The following is a 22,974-nucleotide window of genomic DNA, read 5'->3' as shown; positions in this document are numbered from 1 at the left end:
GGTTGGCTCTATTTTGACTCTGACTGTTCCTGAGTCTGACTACTGTACTGTTGAAGGACTTGCTCCAGGTTTCATGCGAGGAGCATTGTGAAAGGTATTATTGTTTTCTGCCCTAAGTAGGCTATGTGGTTGTGGATACATTTGTGAGTCCGCAGGCAGTTTGAAAAGAGATCTTGTTTTTCCAGGGTGGTGCGGGTACCATTGTAGAGTGTGCTGGAGAAGAGGCTGAAATAAGGCCCAGGAAGATACAGGAGAAAATATATCAACAGGAAATAATAGAGACATCGAGGGTACTGCAAGGAAAGAAAGGGAAAAAGAACAAGGGCAAAAGAACTGTTACCTCTTCTCCACCTCTTCAATTGTGTCCAGTAACGGGCAGTTCAGCATCTCAGGCAGGAAGCAGGCTGCAACCCCAGACACGATAGGACACACTCCAAATATCGCCAGTGGCAGGAAAGGAAAGTATTCCCCTGCCATTAGGACAGCAGGGGCCACAATGCCACCAAGACGCGCCATCATGGTGGTGAATCCCATGCCAGTCTGCCTGCAACAATGAAGATGGATAGAGCTATTAGGCAAATAGAATGGCGTGAAGTGAAATCCAACAAGCAATATTTGCTTCGACAGAGAATGCAATTTCCAATGACTGAACTTCTAGGCCAACCAGGCTTAGCTCTCACTGCAGAACATAGTTCACTCTCACTTGGGTAGGATAGCCCATTGAGGTATGTAACCTTGGCAGAGATCAGCCAGTTACACGTAGGCCACATGTGTGAAGTCTGACTCAACTGTCTAATCTTCCAAGGACAATAAATGAGTGCTACTAAGCAGGAAGCAATTCAGTGTACAGGGTATACTGTATAAATGGTCAGTATTATATACTCAGCCATCCTGCCTTCAAGCCTGGTGTTACACCTGGTTGTTTCTAATTACCACTATTTTATAAGTGAAGCACACCTATATTACCAAAAGATATTTAAACAAAACTAGAACCTTTTTAAAGCATATTCTTTAAGCGTGTTACAATGGGATACATGCTGCCCGAACACGCCTACTTAGAACACCCTACTTCAAGTCTATTCAACCTGACCATTGTGCACATTAGCTAAAGCTCTTGTAATTTCCTTTGTACAATATTACACATTCATCAAAAGTTTAAATCAATATTTGCACTACATTTGAAAAACGTCTTCACAAACAATGCTTATTAAGCATGATTCATTGATGCTTTTTATATGCAAATAAACACTTATTCATACTAAACAAACAACAAATAATTTTTCAATATATTCTTGTAATTTGATTCTTGCCCAACGTATTTCGGGCGATGAGCCCTTCTTCGGTGGCTTTAATTGGTCAGACAATCACTCAGTGGACACTTAAAGCTCTTATCAAATCCGCCTCCTTTGGCATAGTTTGACACCCCAAATACTCAATGACGAGCTCCTCTGTAATTGCTAGCGCATATTCAACAGATTCAAGCCTTACAGGAACACCGCAGTAGGTTCCCGCTGTATACTCCACTCAAAACAACAAAAAGAGAGTACCAATACTGATAACAAGACGTGGTTTACAAATATTGTAACGCAGCACATGAAAAATTCATTCAAGACTGGAAGCTCGTTAATAGCTTTTATTATTCTTTTAAGACTTTTTTTCAAAGAAAGGGGGTTTGTTTCGTGTAAAAATCATGAGCAGCTAATACATGCTAGGAACAGGACTTGGAAGATCATTCATCATATCAAACATATCACAAGCATACAACAGTCAGGCATTCAGAGGTGGTAAGGGGTAAATAAACTAGAAGAAACTACAAAAGTGCATATCATACAATATTTACAATAGAATTGAGAGAGCCACAGTCTGCAAAACAGTTTTCAAAATGGTATCACTTGGGAAATTATTTGAACAAAAGGTACACTTCTTTGTCAGAAATAAAAGTAATCACAGTGTTTGATCAGGTTGAAAGATAATGTACACAGAGCAGTGATAAGCAGCGTGGAAATTAGTGGATGTGCTTATCACCCAAGCAGACTACAGTGTGGCTGGGGCCTACGCGTTTCGAATCCCGCTGGTCTCTGGGGATTCTCTTCAGGGCCTGGGTCCTCTCTAGGAAAAAAGGGGGGAGAAATTATAAAACACTAAACAAGGGGAATTAATCAACATTCAATAGATCAACATCAGATTCCTCCTTCAGGTCGCACCTCCTCCTCAACAGACTTACCAAGGGGCAGATATGCTAACGTTTGGTGAAAACTTCAGCGCCTTAGCTGGGGGGATTTTAGTTCTAAAACTAGAACAGTCATAACAGAAAAGAAATTAGTTGACGGACTATATGAAGTGGCTACAGTGTAAGAACTTACAAGGCTAGATCTTACCTACCTTAATGCTCGATATGGAAGCTTTATATTTGAATTATAACCAGAACGAGGAGACTATTAAGCGTTTTACCTGTGGTGTAAGAAACAAACCGGGGGTCAGAATGGATTACCTCTTGGTGGTAGAAAAGATAGTAGGCTGTTATACCAGAAGCTTACCTAAAAGATTTCAACCGAATTTTCAAGGAACGCCGCCATGGGAATATGGAAAATCACAAATGGTCTGTTTAAAAATGGTAAGAGAAGAGATTCAGTATATAAAGGTAACACAAAATAGCGGGGGTGGCTGGGAGTAAATGTCGCCGTCTCTTACCCGAGTAACTGAATGTAAATTGTTTTGGTGCAGTCACACGAGAAGGTATCTTCGTTGCTTTTAATGGGTCTGAAATAAACCAGCGGGAGCCCATAAGATTAGAATAGAAATACGAGCCATCAGTTATTTTACAAGTCAATGGGGAATGGCAGCGCGGCTTACCGCGAATGGTTCACGAAGGGCGTAGTCCGCGGTGAGCGGCTTGCCGTTTACACAAGAAAAATCAATAGACCTGGAATGACAAAAAACTGAGTATTACCGTGGTGATATTTTAAGCGGGTAGATCGGTCGGCAAGAACGTTTCTAGGCATCTTACCGTCATAACGGTGATGCACGCTGCGAGCGTGTAAAAGCTTAAATACTGAAACAAGAAAACAAGGTGGAAATTAGTTTCAAGACGAAAAGACTCGACAGTTAATTCAGCGAGGGGGGGTCGGCTTAGTGTTACTTACAACAACTTCACTGTCCAAGACCTTCAACCGACGGCGTTCGAACGGGCGCTGCACACTGACACATGCGCAATGGCTGGCAAAAACTGGGCTACTGCGCCTATATATATAACGGTCAAAAGAGGGAGCACGCCTACACTGGAACAAAGTAAACTACCTGGAACCAAAACCCAGACTGGATTGGCAGTCCAATTACTAGGTAAAACAGGTCTTCAAGAGTACTGCATTGGATTATAGCTTGAAAATTTCACTTAATTCATTTAATCCAGATACTGCAGTGTCAAATTTGACTATGAGAAGAGCTTCTCGTTTCGATAATGCCAAATTTTGGTCGCCACCTCGAGGATTTTTTTCAACTTTGGAAATCACTGTCCATTTCAGGTCACTTACTACATGTTGCATCCGCGTCCAGTGTAGCACCAAAGGAGCGTTTTCGACCTTCCTTTTCAACCTGGATTTGTGTTGCGTGATCCGCTGCCGGATCTCCTGATTGGTTTTTCCTATGTATAGTAGATGGCTCGGGCATGTGATACCATAAACTACGAATTTGCTCTTACAATTACTGAAGGTGTCATGTTTCCAAGATATACCTTTATGTTGGAAAAGTGAGCCCTCTGAAGTAGATTCGCAACAGAGACACGTCCCACATTTGTGGTGACCAAGGATGGGAGGCATCCCCATCAGTTGACGTAACGTCGCAGGTTTCGGAGTTGGCATAGCCGCTCGAACTATATGGTTGGCGATGTTATTCTCCTTTTTGAAGGCGAATAAAGGCACATTTACAAGGCTTGCATCTAGATCTTTTACTAAATGCAAGTTTTGTTTTATGACCTTTTTCAAATGATTGGCGTTGGGGCAATATGTCGTGACACAAACCTGCCGTTTTAAGTCAGATTTGGTTTTGCGTTCCAGGAGTGTCTCACGTGGGGTCCATTTTGGTTCCAGGTAGTTTACTTTGTTCCAGTGTAGGCGTGCTCCCTCTTTTGACCGTTATATATATAGGCGCAGTAGCCCAGTTTTTGCCAGCCATTGCGCATGTGTCAGTGTGCAGCGCCCGTTCGAACGCCGTCGGTTGAAGGTCTTGGACAGTGAAGTTGTTGTAAGTAACACTAAGCCGACCCCCCCTCGCTGAATTAACTGTCGCGTCTTTTCGTCTTGAAACTAATTTCCACCTTGTTTTCTTGTTTCAGTATTTAAGCTTTTACACGCTCGCAGCGTGCATCACCGTTATGACGGTAAGATGCCTAGAAACGTTCTTGCCGACCGATCTACCCGCTTAAAATATCACCACGGTAATACTCAGTTTTTTGTCATTCCAGGTCTATTGATTTTTCTTGTGTAAAACGGCAAGCCGCTCACAGCGGACTACGCCCTTCGTGAACCATTCGCGGTAAGCCGCGCTGCCATTCCCCATTGACTTGTAAAATAACTGATGGCTCGTATTTCTATTCTAATCTTATGGGCTCCCGCTGGTTTATTTCAGACCCATTAAAAGCAACGAAGATACCTTCTCGTGTGACTGCACCAAAACAATTTACATTCAGTTACTCGGGTAAGAGACGGCGACATTTACTCCCAGTCACCCCGCTATTTTGTGTTACCTTTATATACGGAATCTCTTCTCTTACCATTTTTAAACAGACCATTTGTGATTTTCCATATTCCCACGGCGGCGTTCCTTGAAAATTCGGTTGAAATCTTTTAGGTAAGCTTCTGGTATAACAGCCTACTATCTTTTCTACCACCAAGAGGTAATCCATTCTGACCCCCGGTTTGTTTCTTACACCACAGGTAAAACGCTTAATAGTCTCCTCGTTCTGGTTATAATTCAAATATAAAGCTTCCATATCGAGCATTAAGGTAGGTAATATCTAGCCTTGTAAGTTCTTACACTGTAGCCACTTCATATAGTCCGTCAACTAATTTCTTTTCTGTTATGACTGTTCTAGTTTTAGAACTAAAATCCCCCCAGCTAAGGCGCTGAAGTTTTCACCAAACGTTAGCATATCTGCCCCTTGGTAAGTCTGTTGAGGAGGAGGTGCGACCTGAAGGAGGAATCTGATGTTGATCTATTGAATGTTGATTAATTCCCCTTGTTTAGTGTTTTATAATTTCTCCCCCCTTTTTTCCTAGAGAGGACCCAGGCCCTGAAGAGAATCCCCAGAGACCAGCGGGATTCGAAACGCGTAGGCCCCAGCCACACTGTAGTCTGCTTGGGTGATAAGCACATCCACTAATTTCCACGCTGCTTATCACTGCTCTGTGTACATTATCTTTCAACCTGATCAAACACTGTGATTACTTTTATTTCTGACAAAGAAGTGTACCTTTTGTTCAAATAATTTCCCAAGTGATACCATTTTGAAAACTGTTTTGCAGACTGTGGCTCTCTCAATTCTATTGTAAATATTGTATGATATGCACTTTTGTAGTTTCTTCTAGTTTATTTACCCCTTACCACCTCTGAATGCCTGACTGTTGTATGCTTGTGATATGTTTGATATGATGAATGATCTTCCAAGTCCTGTTCCTAGCATGTATTAGCTGCTCATGATTTTTACACGAAACAAACCCCCTTTCTTTGAAAAAAAGTCTTAAAAGAATAATAAAAGCTATTAACGAGCTTCCAGTCTTGAATGAATTTTTCATGTGCTGCGTTACAATATTTGTAAACCACGTCTTGTTATCAGTATTGGCACTCTCTTTTTGTTGTTTTGGATACTGGCCCAGCCTTGCTGATTAGAGCCAACCCTTAGTTGTTTCCTGGGTATACTCCACTCAGCACCTCAGATGCCGGTGGCAAACGCTATTGTTATTTCCAATGCGTATTCAGTTTGACGTAGCCTAAAATTTGTCAAGGACCCTCGACAAATTTTTGGCTATGTCGAACTCAATACGCGTTGGAAGTAAGAATAGCGTTTGTCACCGTCGTCTGAGGTGCTGAGTGGAGTATACAGAGGGAACCTACTGCGGTGTTCCTGTAAGGCTTGAGTCCGTTGAATATGCGCTAGCAATTAAGGAGGAGCTCGTCATTGAGAATTTGGGGTGTCAGACTACACCAAAGGCGGCAGATTCGATAAGAGCTTCAAGTGTCCACTGAGTGATTGTCTGACCAATTAAAGCCACCGAAGAAGGGCTCATCAACCGAAATGCATTGGGCAAGAATCAAACTACAGGACTATATTGAAAAATTGTTTGTTGTTTGTTTAGTATGAATAAGTGTTTATTTGAATATTAAAAGCATCAATGAATCATGCTTAAAGCATTGTTTGTGAAGAGGTTTTTCAAATGTAGTTCAAATATTGATTTAAACTATTGATAAATGTGTAATATTGTACAAAGGAAATTGCAAGAGCTTTAGCTAATGTGCACAATGGTCAGGTTGAATAGACTTGAAGTAGAGTGTTTCTAATAACCACCATGGGGCTGAGGCATTTTCGGGGTGCAGGTTTGAAATGCAGTGTAGAGATTAGAGGAGCTAAAACTCATGTGTTTTAAGAGTAATTTTGGTTCTATCCTTAGAGGCTTGTAATGAAACGGAATCTTGTATTATCCGGCAATTTAGTCAATGAGTTAAAAAAAACTTTTCTATGCAGGCTTTAATCACTTTTGCTTGATAATGCAGTGGGTCAAATAACCCTGCTGTGTCCTATGTGAAGCTCTTGCATAGTAAACATTCGAAGGGCATTGTTCCGCCAGGTTAGACTGCTGTGCTGTCTGCACTGTTGCATCAATGAAGGTCTTCCTACCTATGACCTTGAGGGGCCACACCAGCTGCCTAGCAACGGCAGGCCTTACTTCCAACGAGTCTGTACTTTTGAAATGAAATTGGGGATCTCAGAAAGATGAACTTTCTTTTTACAATGTTTAGAAACGCATATGAGGAGCAAGCTGGCTGTAACTCAGCATTAGGTCGAATTAAACGGACGTGGTAAATTATGGTACTGTCTTGAAAAGTTTGTTTTAGAAAGTGCTAGTCTGAAAAGGGTAAATCTGGCGGGTTACGAAGCAGTCCGGAGGTCGCAATACGATTGGCGGAGCTGCTACTGCCCTGCCAAGTACATAACAAGTTTCCTAAGTACCACACTTTTCATGGCGGTCGCACAGCCATGAAAAGTGTGGTGGTAAGGAAACAGTAAGGGGGTCCTACAGAGCCCCCTTCTGCCTCACGCCATGTGGATGCACAGGGGGGGGGCACAACATGTGCCCCCCTGGGTGCATACACACTGGATCCTGCACAGCATGGAATGCAGCAGTACATGCCGTGTAGGTACTGTCTTTGATGTTCCCATTGCAGCGCCTATTTCATAGGCATCGCCCTGGGAATGCCAAAGACAGCCCATCAGACAGGAGAAAACTCCTAATCTGGTGGGAGGTTGAAAATGGGTTTGGCGGTGTAGGAGCTGGCGGTCTGCTCCTGCAATTCCAAACTTATAATGAGGTTCTTCATCTGTAAAAGTGCAGTTCAGAAAAGTGGCATTTTATTAAATGATTATTTTAGAGATAAGTGTGTGCTTAATGTGGAATTAAGGGTGTTTACCAACATAAATGCTAATTTATAAATTGAACCTATATTTTTTGAGTATTTATTTGATATATTATTATATATGTTGTGACCTCATCAATGGAGGACATCAAACTGGTGGCCAATGGTGTTACAAAATGCAGAGTCTGTAATTTCCCAGTCTCAAATATCACTGCTTTACCTGACTATGGTGGGGAAGAGTTCTCCGCTGTAAAGGTAGCAGCAGAGTGAGGAGGCAGCCAGACTTCCTTTCCCTAACACGACCAGGGTGATACGCAGAGAAGCCATGTCTAGAAGCAAAAGGAAACTATTACAGTACTTAACTAATAAATAGTTCATAGACCCACCCCATATTCTCCATTGTTAGTAAGTGCACGTGAAATGCACGTAGTTTTACTGATATTTGTTACAGTCCTATCCCAAAAATGACCTCTCCTGAAGAATGCTGGGATAACATCCAGATTCTAGGTAGCACTCAATAGCTAAGGTATTGTGAGACATATGTAGTAGCCATGCTGAGATCTGTGCAGTCACAGATGTATGTAATAAGTATGCTAGTAGACATGCAGTAGCCAGAGGTTTGAGAAATATCCACACCTAAATGTGCGCAATACTCCTGTGGAAGTGTGCTATAGCAATGCCAAGGTATAGTCTATAAACGTGCTAATATACATAGAGTAACCAAGGAGAGAATGTGCACATTAGCTAAGGCAGATCTAAGCAATATCTATGTTTAGATTTACTCAGTACGCATGTAGATATGTGTGCTAAAATGGTAGCAGGAGGTGTACAATAGCTGTGCCAAGATACATGCATTATCAAATTGACATTTGTGCACAGTCTATGGAGATATTTGTGCAATTCTCACGTTGAAGTTTGAACTATGACAATGCCAATGCATATATTAGCCATGTTAATATACATGCAGTATCCATGCTCCAATGTGTACACTGCCCATGGCCATGGCTAGTTATGTTCAAACTGTATGTAGAATTGTAAGTTATGACAATTCAGAGGTGTATAACCATGCTATGATACATACGGTAACCAAGCACAGATTTGTGCAATAGCAATGCTTAGAGTTGTGCAATGCTCATGCAGATGTGTGCACTTCATTCACCGCGTCAGGATGTGTACAATAACCGTGCCAAGATACATTTAGTTGCCATGCTGAGATGTGTGCAATCCTTATGTTGAAGTGTGTGAGCCAACAATGGCAAGATGCAAACAATAACTACACTTAGAAACGTGCAGGAGCCCTGCTGAGATGTGTGCATTATCCATGATTAGATGTGTGCAATACTCATCTTGACATGTAAACTAGACTAATGCCAAGGTATATCCAATAACCATGGTAAGTGATTTGGGCAGTTAGATCTCGGAAACTTGTCTTGATCAGTTACCTGATCCGAATCTGAGTTTAAAATGCACTGCTTTACCCACTTGCTTGTAAATACTACTTTGGGAAGCAAACTCATCGACTCCACCATATAACTCTAAAGCCTTTACTGTTTTGTCTGATGCAATACTCATTTGTCTACAATCCTGAGGCATATTTTGCAACAAGGTACAATAAACTCATTTGCTTCTTCAGACCATGAATAATTTGAGTTTTGTGGTTCGGTTCAGGGTAAAGCCTGAGGCATTATCAAATAACGTTCCTGTTCCAACATGCTGAACTTTTAATGATGTTGTAACACAGCATCCAAGAAAACCAAACCCCATACTATTGGTATTTGTCTGGGTGGTAATACTGTACCCAAAATCTAGACCATTCAGAGGTAAAAATCATAATGTAATACCAAAGAGAAATGACCAATACCACTGGGTTTGGATTTGGTTCTACTGCATATCTCGGAACATGCTGTAACAATGCCTGATTTCCATTATTCTTAGTTGCTGAACTTAAGATATTGTGCTTTGTCTAATTGTGGTGACATTTGTGTAGGGAAGCACTTCAGGATTTGTGCTGTCATTTTGCACAAATTGTAATCCTGATTTGGGTGCAATCTCCGTATCCAAATGGCTTTGAAAAAACCCTCTTACCTAGAGGTATGGCCATGTTCAGCAGCAGCAAAATGCCAGCTAGGATAAGAGAAGCTGCCTGGATAGTCCTGCGTCCAAAAAATGCCAGGGCGATGGAACAGAGGATCTTGGCCAGGACATCTATGGCACCGAAGAGCATCTGCACTAGATGAATGCTAAGTCCAAAGTTTTGCAGGTCCATAGAGAGGCCAAAATATGCAAAGTTGGTGGAAAAGCTAAAAGCAGAACGGAGAGCACAATTAAAATAGGAAAAGGGGACAAAAAAGGAATGCATCTAAAGTGGAAGAAAACGGCACAGTTTGATAAAGTACAGAGAATACAAGCAAAATGATGAAAACGTGCACCCACAGACGCTGACCCAATGCATATATTTTACAATTGGAGGATACTAGTGATATTAACATGTCCCCATAACCCCAAGAAGGCAATATTGGAACATGCGGCACAAGTTACCCTATTTTCATTTTTCTATTGCATGTCTAATTTGATGCAATTAGAATGAAATATAAATATATATGTTTTCAAACTGGACAAGATTTATTGGGTTGTATGTGCAGTTACTCTGCGGTCTTTACAACAAAGGCGTCTTTACCACGAATATTGTAACAACTACATGCCTTAGGGAAAGCGCTGGACTTTGGAGCAGTATAATTTATGATTCCAAGTCCAGTCTGTGCAAGAGGGGGGAAAGCATTGCACCTTAAAGTTCAACGCAGCTTTCCCTAAGGCATGTCGCTGTAATGTTATGTGTGGTAAAGGAATGCGTGGGAAAGACGCACTCGTTGTAAAGACTGTGTCGGAACAGCAACGTGTGGTTCGTGCTGAGCTGTAAATATTGTTTCCCAATCAATTGTACTCCGTAAGTGAAATACTGGACTACAATATTTGGTAATCCGTAGTAAAAAAGGAGCAAAGTATTTTTACAAGTAGTTAAGGATTAAGGAGATAAAACAGGCTTTGTTTTCTTAAAAATAAATACAAGTTCGGGTTATAAATCAGAAGCTTCTGCCAGCAAGACAAGAGCATACAACATATAATGCCCCCCCTTCCAAAAGCCTCACAGTGTTTTTGAGTACAGTTCTACAGCGACAGCATCCCAAAAATGTGGGAAAGGACATTTGGAGTTTTTGGGGAATAGTTTTGGCATATGGGCTGGAAGAGAGGGGGTAAATCCCAGTTTCCTCTTCCTTACCTTGGCAATGTCTTCTCTTTTCCAGCTTGCATATATATCACTATGATTTCTTGCCCAGAATGCTCTGAAAAAGTTAAACTTTGGCTAACATTGTGCATTTTCCTCATTTTACTTAATGGAAAGTTCCAGAATATGTGGAATCTACAAACTTCTTACCATTCAGTACTTCCACATACCTGCTGATACTTTGCTACCCCACTTGTGTTGGGGAAAAATGCATGAATCTAGCCAAAGTTTGAGGTTTACATGGCATTCTGGATAGGAAAACAGTGAAATTAATGCAAGTCACACCACCGAGGACTTCCCTGGGTGTCTACTTTTCAGAAATGTCTGGGTTTGGTAGGTGTCCCTCAGAGGAGGCCGAGCCCAAATTACAAAGCTATCCACATCACTAAAATGGGTCCTTTTTCATGGCTAAAATCTTTCCACAGTGTGTCTTTCATGTGGCAGGGAATAGACTCTCCCACACAAGTGCAGTACCATTTTTATAGGGCGAAGTGGGGGGATACAGAATAGCATTACATTTTTTATTATCAATATCATTTTTCTCCCTTGATGGCTTCCAAATATAGGCAAGTGTGCAAGAAATATTATTTGCAAAATGCAACCAGGATCTCAAGATAGTATTGGTGGCCCCAAATTCAGAGTTGTACAAATAATCACTATTCCAAAACAATATCTTGGGCATATGTACAAAATGCAAACTCCATTTTTTATTTTTTAGATGTTACCATTTGAATGGAAGCAAAGTCAGTGAACACTGAATAATCATTGTAAATGGTAGCTCCGGTGTGACTCTGGGCAATTAACAACCACTACATATCTCTATGACCGTAAGGGTTTGATGGACATAATAATACATTACTTTTGTAAATTGTCCGTCGGGGCCAACAATTTCACAGATTAATTCATTGTCACTTCATTCTCTTTTTTCTACTTATTTAAACTATTTTCCTATTTGAATGATTAGTTTCTTTGGGTAAACTATGAGGGATGCACACAAATGACTCATTGCTGAAATCAGAATGTTGTCAAATTTAAAAAAATGTATGGTTTCCTTGTTTCACCCATTGCATTTCAATATGTTTCTGCTAAGGTAGAAACAACAAAAATAGGAAAATCGCCTCGAACAAAGAAAAATGCAGTGGTAAACAATGATTAAAAATGTGTTTTACAATGCTGTTATTTCCTCAAAGCTCTGAAGATTGTGATTTCAGCACAGCAAATCTTTTGTAGATGATGTTATTAGGAAAAAGATATGCTTTCTTGCACAGCACATTTTACAATAATTTTTCCAATAAAACCCTACGTGTTGATACTTGACTATTTTCTCTGTTTCCCCCAGAAGAATTCACAAATGGGGTACCTATAGAATCCCTAACATGTGGGTAGAATATGGCCTAGATACCTTTGGCAGATAAAAAGTTATAAAGGCGTAAGGGCAATGTACCAGAAACATTAAAATGGGTTACAAATAAGCTATGGCTCAGCTCAGATATGTTTGAGGAGTTCCACACTAATTACACAAAGGGCAAGAAAGAAGCTCTGCAGAGGCTGTTAATATGATGTTATGTCCACAAAATATGAAAATGTTATAATTGGGGCCTGTGAAATATCGATCGCTATGACACTGTATTTTGAGTAATAAGAGCACCAAATATGCTAGGTCCCAACTATAAATACCTCTGGCGTCCGCCAGTAGGTTTGCTATGAACCCCAATGTACCCCAATAGAGGCCTAGATAGCTACACAACCTTTTACCTACATTAGTTCTACCTTGCTCCACATAACAGATCTGGGACTGACCCTTTACCTAGTTATGTGCTGAATAAATGTCGTTCAGTTTTCTCTGAAACTAGCCTAATTTATTATTCATGAGGATTCCTTGTTTCATATCTTAATCCCATGCCCAGGACATACACAACAGAATTACCATCTTCTGTATAATATCTCTATACAAAAGTCACCGCTAACGTCGTCCTTGAGCGACAGGTTCACTATACATAATGGCAAGCCATTACATGTACCATAGGATAACATGTGTATTTGTAAAGCGCACGTTCACCCTTGGGTATCATGGTGCTGATTAACAGATGCTTATTGTTACCCAACTCAATGGTACTCATTTTATCGACCTCAGATGGATGAAAAGCTTAGTGGAATTGAACTTGCAACCATGAGGTCGAACACAGGCCCCTGCTGTGGGCGCATTAGTACACTGAGCCACCAGACCTGGCATTTCTAGGTAGAGCCCCTGAGGGTATTTTTTTGGGTATAAAAGAACCCCATCTTTGCTGGGGAACCAGAGGAGAAGCTTCCACGCTGACATTAGACGCTGAGGTCTCGGCCTGCAGAAGCTCCAGCACGCAGTGGTCGGACATCCCTTGCGGGGTGTTTAACTCGAGGCCTAGACTTCGTTCTCTCCCATCAGGTGATGGGGTTGGCTCTTTCCTAGGGGATTCTTGGCTTTACAACCACTTACATGCTAGGTGCACTTAGATGGGGTTGGCATCGTAGGAGTACACTTTATTGTTGGCATGTATCAATATGCCTGCAAATATTTACTGTTTTAGCACCATTGTAGTATTCTACCTTTTATTTACTCTGTTGGTGCTTGTAATCTTATATATCTGTTTCTGTAATTTGGAATGACTAGCAAAGAGAGGCACACATTAAACAGCATATAATATGCAGACAAATGACGACTATATTTTCTTGGAGACTTGAATGTGTAGAAATCTTCTTAATTCTTGTATCTTGAAACACACAGCCAACGCGTTTAACACACAAAGGGCTTCCTCAGGGCTAAAGGTAGGATACTCTGTTGCATGATCCTGTGTGTAATAAACGGAACTGTACGACTATCTGATTGCTGTTCCTCCGGTGTAGGAAAAATGACACCATAGGATGGAATGAACTGACGTTCCACTTGAATCAACTTGGAGAATAGGAGATATTTGTGGTTTTACTTAACCCTTCGCCGAGCATTTGATTACTCTCCAATGAAGACGGAATGTCAAGAACCTCTTTTTAAATACTGAATACTGGAAGACGGATTATTCGCACACAGGATCGTGCAACAAAGTATCCTACCTTTAGCCCTGAGGAAGCCCTTTGTGGGTGAAACGCGTTGGCTGTGTGTTTCAAGTGCCACCTCATCCATAGCATTCCATATGGGGAAATGCTAAGGATAAGACGGATTTGTAGTGACGAGGGAGACCATTCTGTTAAACAAATGGAATGTAAGAAACGTTTCCTAGTGAGAGGTTACAAAACTGAGATTATAGATACAGCGATCAGTAAGTCTAGGAAGCGAACCAGGGAAGATCTGCTTTAATACAATGTACGACACCAAGATATAGTTAGTAAGGCTTTGTACTCAACCAGTGAACTAACCAGATTGATTTGTTCATATTCTAGGCAAGAGAAACAACTTAGGAGTATTATTAGGATTAATTGGCCTGTTGTGCTGTAAGACCCTGTAATAGGTGGCCTCTTACCTAAAATGCCAGCTAACACATATAGGAAGACTGCATCAATAGGGAATGCGCTGTTTAAGAGTAGCCCAGAGGACCAGGATTCAGGGATCTAGTTAACAGCTAGAAAAGGCTTTTATAAATATTCAAGCTGTAAAGCCTGTCAATATGGTATAAATCAAACTGTGTACCAAAAAGAATTCAATGACAAAATACAGGTGATTAACAAGCACTTAACATGTAAAACAGATCATGCAGTCTACCTGTTGGAATGCAGCTGCAACCTTCAGTATAAAGGTAGCACTATATTAGCTGCACACAAGAGGACCCTACAACACATAAGGGCATCATCAATAATGACTCAAGTTACCCAGTTGCGAGACATCTTAAAGAAAGCCACAATAGAAGTCTCAAACATCTGAAGTATTTTATTATTTATGCTGTGCCAGCATAAAAAACAGAGGTGGGAACCGGGAAGCCAAGCTTAGACACTTAGAGACACAATATATACTTGAGTTAAACACTAAGTACCCAGGGGGCCTGAACACCAATGATGATTTGGACACATACCTCTAAATCTGTGTCAGGCAGTAGGGTGAAGCTGGCATATCTAGACGCTTGTATAGCTCATTTTAAGGATTTTGAGGGGCATTGTTATTTGGGAATATCCAAAAAAGGGTTTAAGATTCTCCAGTTTTAAGTGACATACTTTATAACAATTTTTATGTGGATTAATTTTATCTTTATCAATATGTATGCACTTTATAATATGGGAAGGCCAGGTCACAGCTAGTGATTTTGAATTCCTTTCGACAATTTGTTTGAATTTATATATGAATTATCTGTGATACATTTTAACTATTTGTACTTTAACTAAACTATATACTTCTTGCACTTTAGGATGGGTTGCCAGTAGGTCATGAGGACATTAAGTCAAAATAGATGCTGCTGGTGACAGCTATTATGTAGCACTTAGCACTTTAGTTTTATTAGCACTACAGCCTATCTAGGTTGAAAATGAGTGGTTGAGCACTAAGTCACTTTGAGTATTTGCCATATTGCACATTAACTTGACTGTATAACGAACTGGTCAGACAGATATAGGGAGATATCTTAAAGAGGTATTAGTCCTGTTAACTTGTATGCTGTCTAGCTGGAAATGCATAAAATACTGTATATTATTATGTATTAAATGTTGAGCACTAGCTATTTTATTCAAAGCAACGTTTTTGAAATCTAAACATCGCAGCAGTAAATTTCAAATACAGAAAAGTATATAGTTAGGTGGTTGAAATTAGGTTTGTGGGCACAATATGTTTTGTGTAAACTAATAGGGTAAGAGGAAAACAATTGACATGTTAAAAATGCATTTGAGCTATTAATCAATTCTGTATGGCACAGGGTACCTATCTGCACAAAATGTGACCACAGTATGTGATTTGAATTGTATACATAATGGTTTTTATATACAAAAAAGTATTTTCATCATGCATTGCTGCAGACACATAGTATGTAGTCTATTTTTATTAGTTGGTTTACAAGCACTGTCACTTTATAAAGGGCGATCTATTGAGCCAGCGTTGTCGTGTGATCAAGGCCGGTCACTGACGAAACGTGTTATGGCGGACTGAGTGTATAATAAATATTTGCACAAGAATTTGGGTCCACACTTGTTATTCTCCACGGAGGAGATTGAAGTAAGCGAGGATTTTGTGTGTATATATATATGTAGATAGATAGATAGATAGATAGATAGATAGATAGATAGATAGATAGATAGATAGATAGATAGATAGATAGATAGATAGATAGATAGATAGATATAGCTATAGATTCACTGAGAAAACCAAAGGTTACAGGGATGTTATAGTTAGGCTCAGATTTCACTCATACGAAGCCAGTAAAATTCAGCACATATAATTTCCTGAGCTAACTATAACTTATGCCCGTGCAATGCCCTACTTAGGACCTCACATATTACATCACTCATGACCTGGTCAGTGACATCACTCATGACATCTCAAATTACATCACTGATGACATCATTGATCACATCATCCCGTCAGTGTGTTTTGTAAACATGTCTGAGTCTTTAACATATATGCAAAGCTACAGCATACATTACATTACTATTATTTCTGTACTAGTAATTAGTCATACTATTTCTAACAGATCTCATCTGAGTGGCTGTGTGACCATCTGTATCAGTGTTTGAGTAGATATCTGAGTGGCTGTATGGGTGTGTGAATGTCTGTATGGATGTGTTAGTCGGTATGTGAGTAGCTGTATAGGTGACTGAATGGTTGTATTGGAGAGTTAGTGGGTGTGTGGGTGGCTATATGGGTGAGTTAGTGGCTGTGTGATTAGCATGTACAATAGGCAGCAGTTGTTGGACTGAAGGTCAATGCTACCCGCATAATATAGTTTTTCTCGAAAAGCACTCTGGTGGGCAGGCCTGCTTAAATTGTTCCTTTCGACTAAAAACCTGTACCATTAACCCTTGGGTTAAAGAGAGAAGGAAGGAATGTACCCTGAATTTTGGTATGTCGGGGGCCCCCAAGAACAGAGCTATGATAGATACATCCAGTAACCTTCCAAGACAGGACTCGTATAGTACTTCTACAGTGCAGAATCAGTATATGTATATATATAGTATCCTGGTAAACGTGCGTTCTGTTGGCAAACACAAGTATCAGATTGAGGATCTGACTCAAAGTACAAACCCAGATATCATCTTTCTGACCGAGACCTGGACAGATAAATCATCAAGTCCTGACTGGAACATAGTGCTACCCAACGGCTATGCAGTCATTTCCCAGGATAGGGACGAAGGTAGGGGAGGGGGCATAGCTATAATTTACCGGGAACATCTAAAAGTGCAAATAGATGCCATTCAGGACCTACCAGTGGAAGCATTATATTTCACTGTCAAATCAAATAATCTGTTTTATTTGCAAGGATTCCTGATCTATCGTCCACCAGGATCTAAAGCCAATTTCGCACAATCATTGATGACACTGTTGGAATCCCATACTGATCCCCACCCTTCGGGAATTCTTGGTGATTTTAATTATCATCTGGAACTTACTAATAATTCTGATACAAGCCTATTACTAGACAATATGGCGGCTTTTGGTTTTACAATAAACAAAAGGAGAGAGTAAAGGGATTTTATCCACAAGAGTGGACGGAAAAGTACTCCTGATCCCCTAGGCTAGGTATCTATATAACAGAAAGGAGGAGTACCATCATAAAAAAGGCTCAAAGGGCGATTTTTGGTGGGATGATTTTCTAAGGAGGAAAAAGAAGAAAGTCCTTCTTTGATTTTAATAAACCCCTCACTCACCGACCTGGTCGGTGACATGCTTCATCATCGGGGCCACCTTGACAGCCGAGTGCCCTCAAGGTGTGCTGCGACACCTGGAATACAGTGGAGCGGGTATATGAGTGATGAATGCAAGAAAAAAAGTAAGTATTAGAGTCGGGCAGCTACCCAGTAAGCTGGAAAAAAGCGATGATCAGGCCCACGGAGCTAGATCCTAGTCCTATTCACAATCATATTTCACTTATTGTGTTTTCCAGATTAATTGTGTGTGGTCCTGAAGAGAATCCTTTACACTTATTAAGGATTCGAAACGCGTCGACCGAGGCGGTAGTTGTGTGTGGTGCCAAGTTGATGGCCTTAGATCAAATTTTGTATTAATAAGAGTGATAGAAAAATATTGTGAAACAGTGTTTGGTCTTAGTTACTGGTTTGATGTTTGGAGCTCATTTATTGTATGATATCACTCCTATGATTGTGAATAGGACTAGGAACTAGCTCCGTTATAAAATACAGCAACTCAATTCTTTGAATATTTTGATAAAACTGTACCACCAATTACCACCGCGCCCCAGAAATGTTTGATGTACATCCACTGTCTTGTGTACACGTGTCTTGTGTCCATTTGTGTCTTTAGTGTTTACACATACCACTCCCACATATATTTCCCCTGCCCCCAAAAAGTTTCACTCCTCCATGTCCTAATTATGTTACACACGATGGCGAGTTAATCTGGAGGAGACGGACGCCTGATCCCAGAATTAATCTCGAGGTGCAACAACCCGAACTGACTGAGCGCTGAAGAGTGTTGGATTTTCCCACTGAGTTTGCGAAAGGAACTCCACCTATAGCTGGACACGTTATTGCCACTTGCTACTTACTACAACTTCTAAACTCTATCGAGATTCTGCGACAGATTAATTGTGTGTGGTCCTGAAGAGAATCCTTTACACTTATTAAGGATTCGAAACGCGTCGACCGAGGCGGTAGTTGTGTGTGGTGCCAAGTTGATGGCCTTAGATCAAATTTTGTATTAATAAGAGTGATAGAAAAATATTGTGAAACAGTGTTTAATCTTAGTTATTGTTTTGATGTTTGGAGCTCATTTATTGTATGATATCACTCCTATGATTGTGAATAGGACTAGGATCTAGCTCCGTTATAAAATACAGCAACTCAATTCTTTGAATATTTTGATAAAACTGTACCACCAATTACCACCGCGCCCCAGAAATGTTTGATGTACATCCACTGTCTTGTGTACACGTGTCTTGTGTCCATTTGTGTCTTTAGTGTTTACACATACCACTCCCACATATATTTCCCCTGCCCCCCAAAAAGTTTCACTCCTCCATGTCCTAATTATGTTGATTGTTTGATGTTGTAAATATATATATATACATTTATATGTAAAAAAATCTCTTCTTTGAAATATAAAAAACAAACTAAATTGAAAACAAAAAGCTAAAATAAAAGAGTTCTAATTTTTCTACTAGAAACTTTGACTGAAAGAGTGGTCTTTTTGGAATTAGCGACTAGGAGCTTCTTCTTACATTGATTGAAAATTAGTGCACAGTATTGGCATTTGTCTTGTTCATTACTAAGTGGCGCAGCCTTACTGTGCTCACCGCCAGACCCGTTAAGTTTCGTGGCTGGGAATAAATAAAACATTGATCAGTAGGCTGCAATCCCTACAAAATGCTGATGCCAGGCTTCTCCTGAATATACCAAAAGGTCAATCAACTTCCGCCGGAATGAGAGCTCTTCATTGGCTTCCCGTACAGCAACGAGTGAAATTTAAGGTGCTGTGTCTGGTCCACAAAGCTGTCTACGGGGGATGCACTAAATACATTCAACAATTGTTTAGGCCTTACCTCCCAGCCCGTTCTCTAAGATCAAATAAGCTAGCCCTCCTTCAGATCAGCAGAATTAGAAGAGCAAGATGGGGGGGACAGACCTTCTCGCACTGTGCTGCAAAGCTATGGAATGAATTGCCTATACCCACTAGGTTTCAATCGAATAGACGGCTTTTTAGGAAGGAATTGAAGACTTGACTGTTTGGCCCAATATAATCAGATAACGGAATCTGCACCATTCCCACCTACACCAACGCCAAGACGCCACGGCAATCAAACGCTATATAAGCTCATATCCTATCCTATCCTATCCTATAAGTTTGTGAGTGGCTATAGGGTTGAGTGAGCAGTGGTTTGAGTGTGTGTATAGGTGAGTGGGTGTAGGTGCCAGTAAGAGAGAGTGAATGTTTGTGTGAGTGGCTGTAAGGGTGAGTGAGTGGGTGTGTGAGTGGTTGTATAGATGTGTGAATGTACATGTAAGTGGTTCTGTGGGTGTGTGAATGGTTATATGGGAGAGTGAGTGGCTGTCAGTGGCTGTATGGGTAAGTGAGTGGGTGTGTGAGTAGCAGTACTGGTGAGTGAGTGTTTGTGTGAGTAACTTTATGGATGAGTGTGTGGGTGTGTGAGTACCTGTATGGGTAAGTGAGTGGCTGTTTGAGTTTCTGTATGAGTGATTGAGTGGGCGTGTGAGTGGCTGTAAATGTGTATGAGTGGTTGTGTGTCTGTATATCTGTATGAGTGAATATGTGAGTGGCTATAATGGTGAGTGAGTGGGAACCTGAGTGACTGTAGGGGTGAGTTAGTGGGTGAGAGTGGCAGCATGAGTGAGTGGATGTGTGATTGGCTCTATGAATGAGTAAATGGCTGTGTGAGCACTGATATGGGGCTGTGAATGGGTATGTGATGGGTTGTATGGGAGTGGGAGTGGATTTATGAGAGGCTCTACGGGGTATGAGTGGTTCTGTGGATTATGTCATCAGTGATGTCATTTGAGATGTCATCAGTGATATCGCTGACCATGTCATGAGTGATGTAATATGTGACATCATAAGCAGTGCATTGCAGGGTCATAAGTTATAGTTAGCTCAGGTAACTATGACTTCTGGATTTCATTGGTTTTGTATGATTGAAATCTGAGCCTCACTATAAAGTCTGTTACCTCTTTTTTTAATCAGTGAATTTTTTTTTATTCTATTCCCAAACTAAAACATCCCTGTAATCTTTGTTTTTTTCCTTGAATTTCTAAGTTTTTTAAATTCTATTTCATAACTATATTGACTCTGTAACCTTTGTTTTTGTGTGAAATTCTAAGGTTTTAAAAATAAATTATTTGCTAACTGTAACCTATGGCCTGTGAGAATTTGTGTGTGAGTGGCTATATAGGTCAATTAGCGTGTGTGTGTGTGGCTGTATTACTTTGTGAGTGGGTGTGTGAGTAGTTGTATGGGTTGTTGGTAAGTGGTTTTGCAGGTGTGTGTATGGTGTATGGATTGATCAGTGAATGCTAGTCGCTGTATGGATATGTGAGTGTATATGAGAGTGGCAGAATGGGTATGTGAGTGGGTGTGGAAGTGTCAGTGTTGGAGTGTCAGTAACTGTGTGAATGACTGTACCAGAACGGAACCTCACCTGCCCCTTTATACTACAAGAGAACACCATTTTCAACAAAATGTCTACCTAATTGGATTACTTTCCTCTGGTTAATTACTAATAACTACTGCATTGATTAAATGTTCAGTGCATATTCTACATTTCATTTGCGTAATGGATCACGAGCAAAGGTCTCCAGTGACATTGTGTGCATTTCGGCAATGTAATAGTTTCTTGTGTATTTTTATCCATAAATCTGTGATAGTATGAATTCTCCTATAGAGAAGACAACAAGACTACAAAGAGGTAAATCTCCACCAAACAAGGATACTTTCTCTTACCTATATGAAGTAAGCGCTTCTTTGGTGAAGGTGTCCTCATATACCATGGCAACATGAACACGCATCACCAGCACCATGTTAATGTTCACCTGCCGTCTTCTGAGGCTGCCAATCTCCTCTCACATCGACCTCCCCCATGCCCCCCACATGAGTGCCTCACTCAGGTCACTTGCAGACTTGCACTATTGTGAGGATAGAGGGGACATGAGGAAATTCTCCAGCTCTCAACAGGGTATGGGACACGGGGTGCACCATTTCTAATCTCATCTCTCCCAGAACAACCTCTTGAGGAAAGGAACAGGGCCAATAAATGTAGGTGACCCTGCGATGAACTGGAAGATGTGCAAATGAAACGGGGTATGATCCAGTAAGGCCTACCAAATGGGGATGGCTCAATATTACAATATTCAGTTTTAGTGAGCCAAAAGAAAAAAATTGTTTTTCCCCACCTTGTTGTTTTTGTGAAACACACGGGATGCGCATGGATTTAAAACCTATAGGTCAGATCAGAAGAGTACCTAGAAGTAACTGTGGTGCAAAACAAATATCAGAGAAATTGGAATATCTGCTGCTTTAGGTTTCATTTTCCATTAATGGCTCTTCAATTTGTAGCCTCCTCCTCTGATTGACAGTGGATAGCAGATATGCTTTAATCACTGGAATGATGGCCCTGCCCCCTTGTGCTCTGTTCTGCAGTTGCGCCTCCTGGCACGTATCCTGGTGGGAAATGGAGTCCCCAAGTTCAGGTGAGGTATCTTGCCCATAAGGCAAGAAAGCAATGTAGGATGCACAAGTTCAAGTTATTAAAGCAAGATGTTGACATTCAAGCTAAAGCCAAGAAAGCAAAGTGTAGACACTGGAACTTAAAGCCAAGAAAGTAAAGTTGGTACAACTGACGAAAGCCAAAAAAGCAAGCTGTGGATGACGTAAAGCCATGAAATTAGGACAGGAAATGAAGTTAAAGCCAAGAGAAATTAAATTAAAGCCAAGAGAAATGTATTTTTATGCTACATCCCTTGGCAATATGTTTAAGGGATATTCCAGGAGCCCAAGAGGGTATTAACGGTATATGGTTTATTTGCCAAGAACACATTTGCTGTGAAGATACAAAATGTGTGCAATTGCCCGACACTGAGATCTTTTTTTCTGGAACACTGACCCAGAGACACACTGAAGGTTAAATTCTTGTTCAGTAGATCTAAAATTCACCTCAAATTCCAGCAAAATCCAAATTGATTTTCTGGATTTAACTATCTTTCCACATGATGGTGGGCTTTCCACGAAACTGTTCACGAAGGGAACTGCTCTCAACACACTTTTGGAATATACAAGCAACCATCCTAGAGGACTCCGGGATGGCTTGCCCTTTGGGCAATTCCTGCGGATTCGCAGGAATTGTCGGTTTAAAGATGACTATTTTCGTGAGGCAGAAATTCTATCAAAAAAACTCCAGCTACGAGGTTATCCACGTAAACTGATCAAAAGA

General features: G+C 40.7%; 1 protein-coding gene across 1 annotated transcript in view; it reads right to left on the bottom strand.

Annotated features, from left to right (window-relative positions):
* Positions 1 to 22,974, bottom strand: part of LOC147692318 (solute carrier family 22 member 6-like) — an 80,071-nt gene that overhangs the window by 14,943 nt on the left and 42,154 nt on the right. The window contains exons 7-9 of the mRNA XM_086938567.1: positions 9,712 to 9,926; positions 7,847 to 7,955; positions 341 to 544 (exon numbers count right to left, since the gene is read on the bottom strand). Of these exons, the coding sequence (XP_086794693.1) occupies positions 341 to 544; positions 7,847 to 7,955; positions 9,712 to 9,926 (528 nt within the window). The remainder of the gene's footprint in view (positions 1 to 340; positions 545 to 7,846; positions 7,956 to 9,711; positions 9,927 to 22,974) is intronic.

Source organism: Lissotriton vulgaris, chromosome 9 (genome assembly GCF_964263255.1).
Source record: "Lissotriton vulgaris chromosome 9, aLisVul1.2, whole genome shotgun sequence".
NCBI classification, from domain to species: domain Eukaryota; kingdom Metazoa; phylum Chordata; class Amphibia; order Caudata; family Salamandridae; genus Lissotriton; species Lissotriton vulgaris.
Note: the sequence above shows the minus strand (reverse complement) of the source record. Positions and strands in the feature narration are given on the sequence as shown.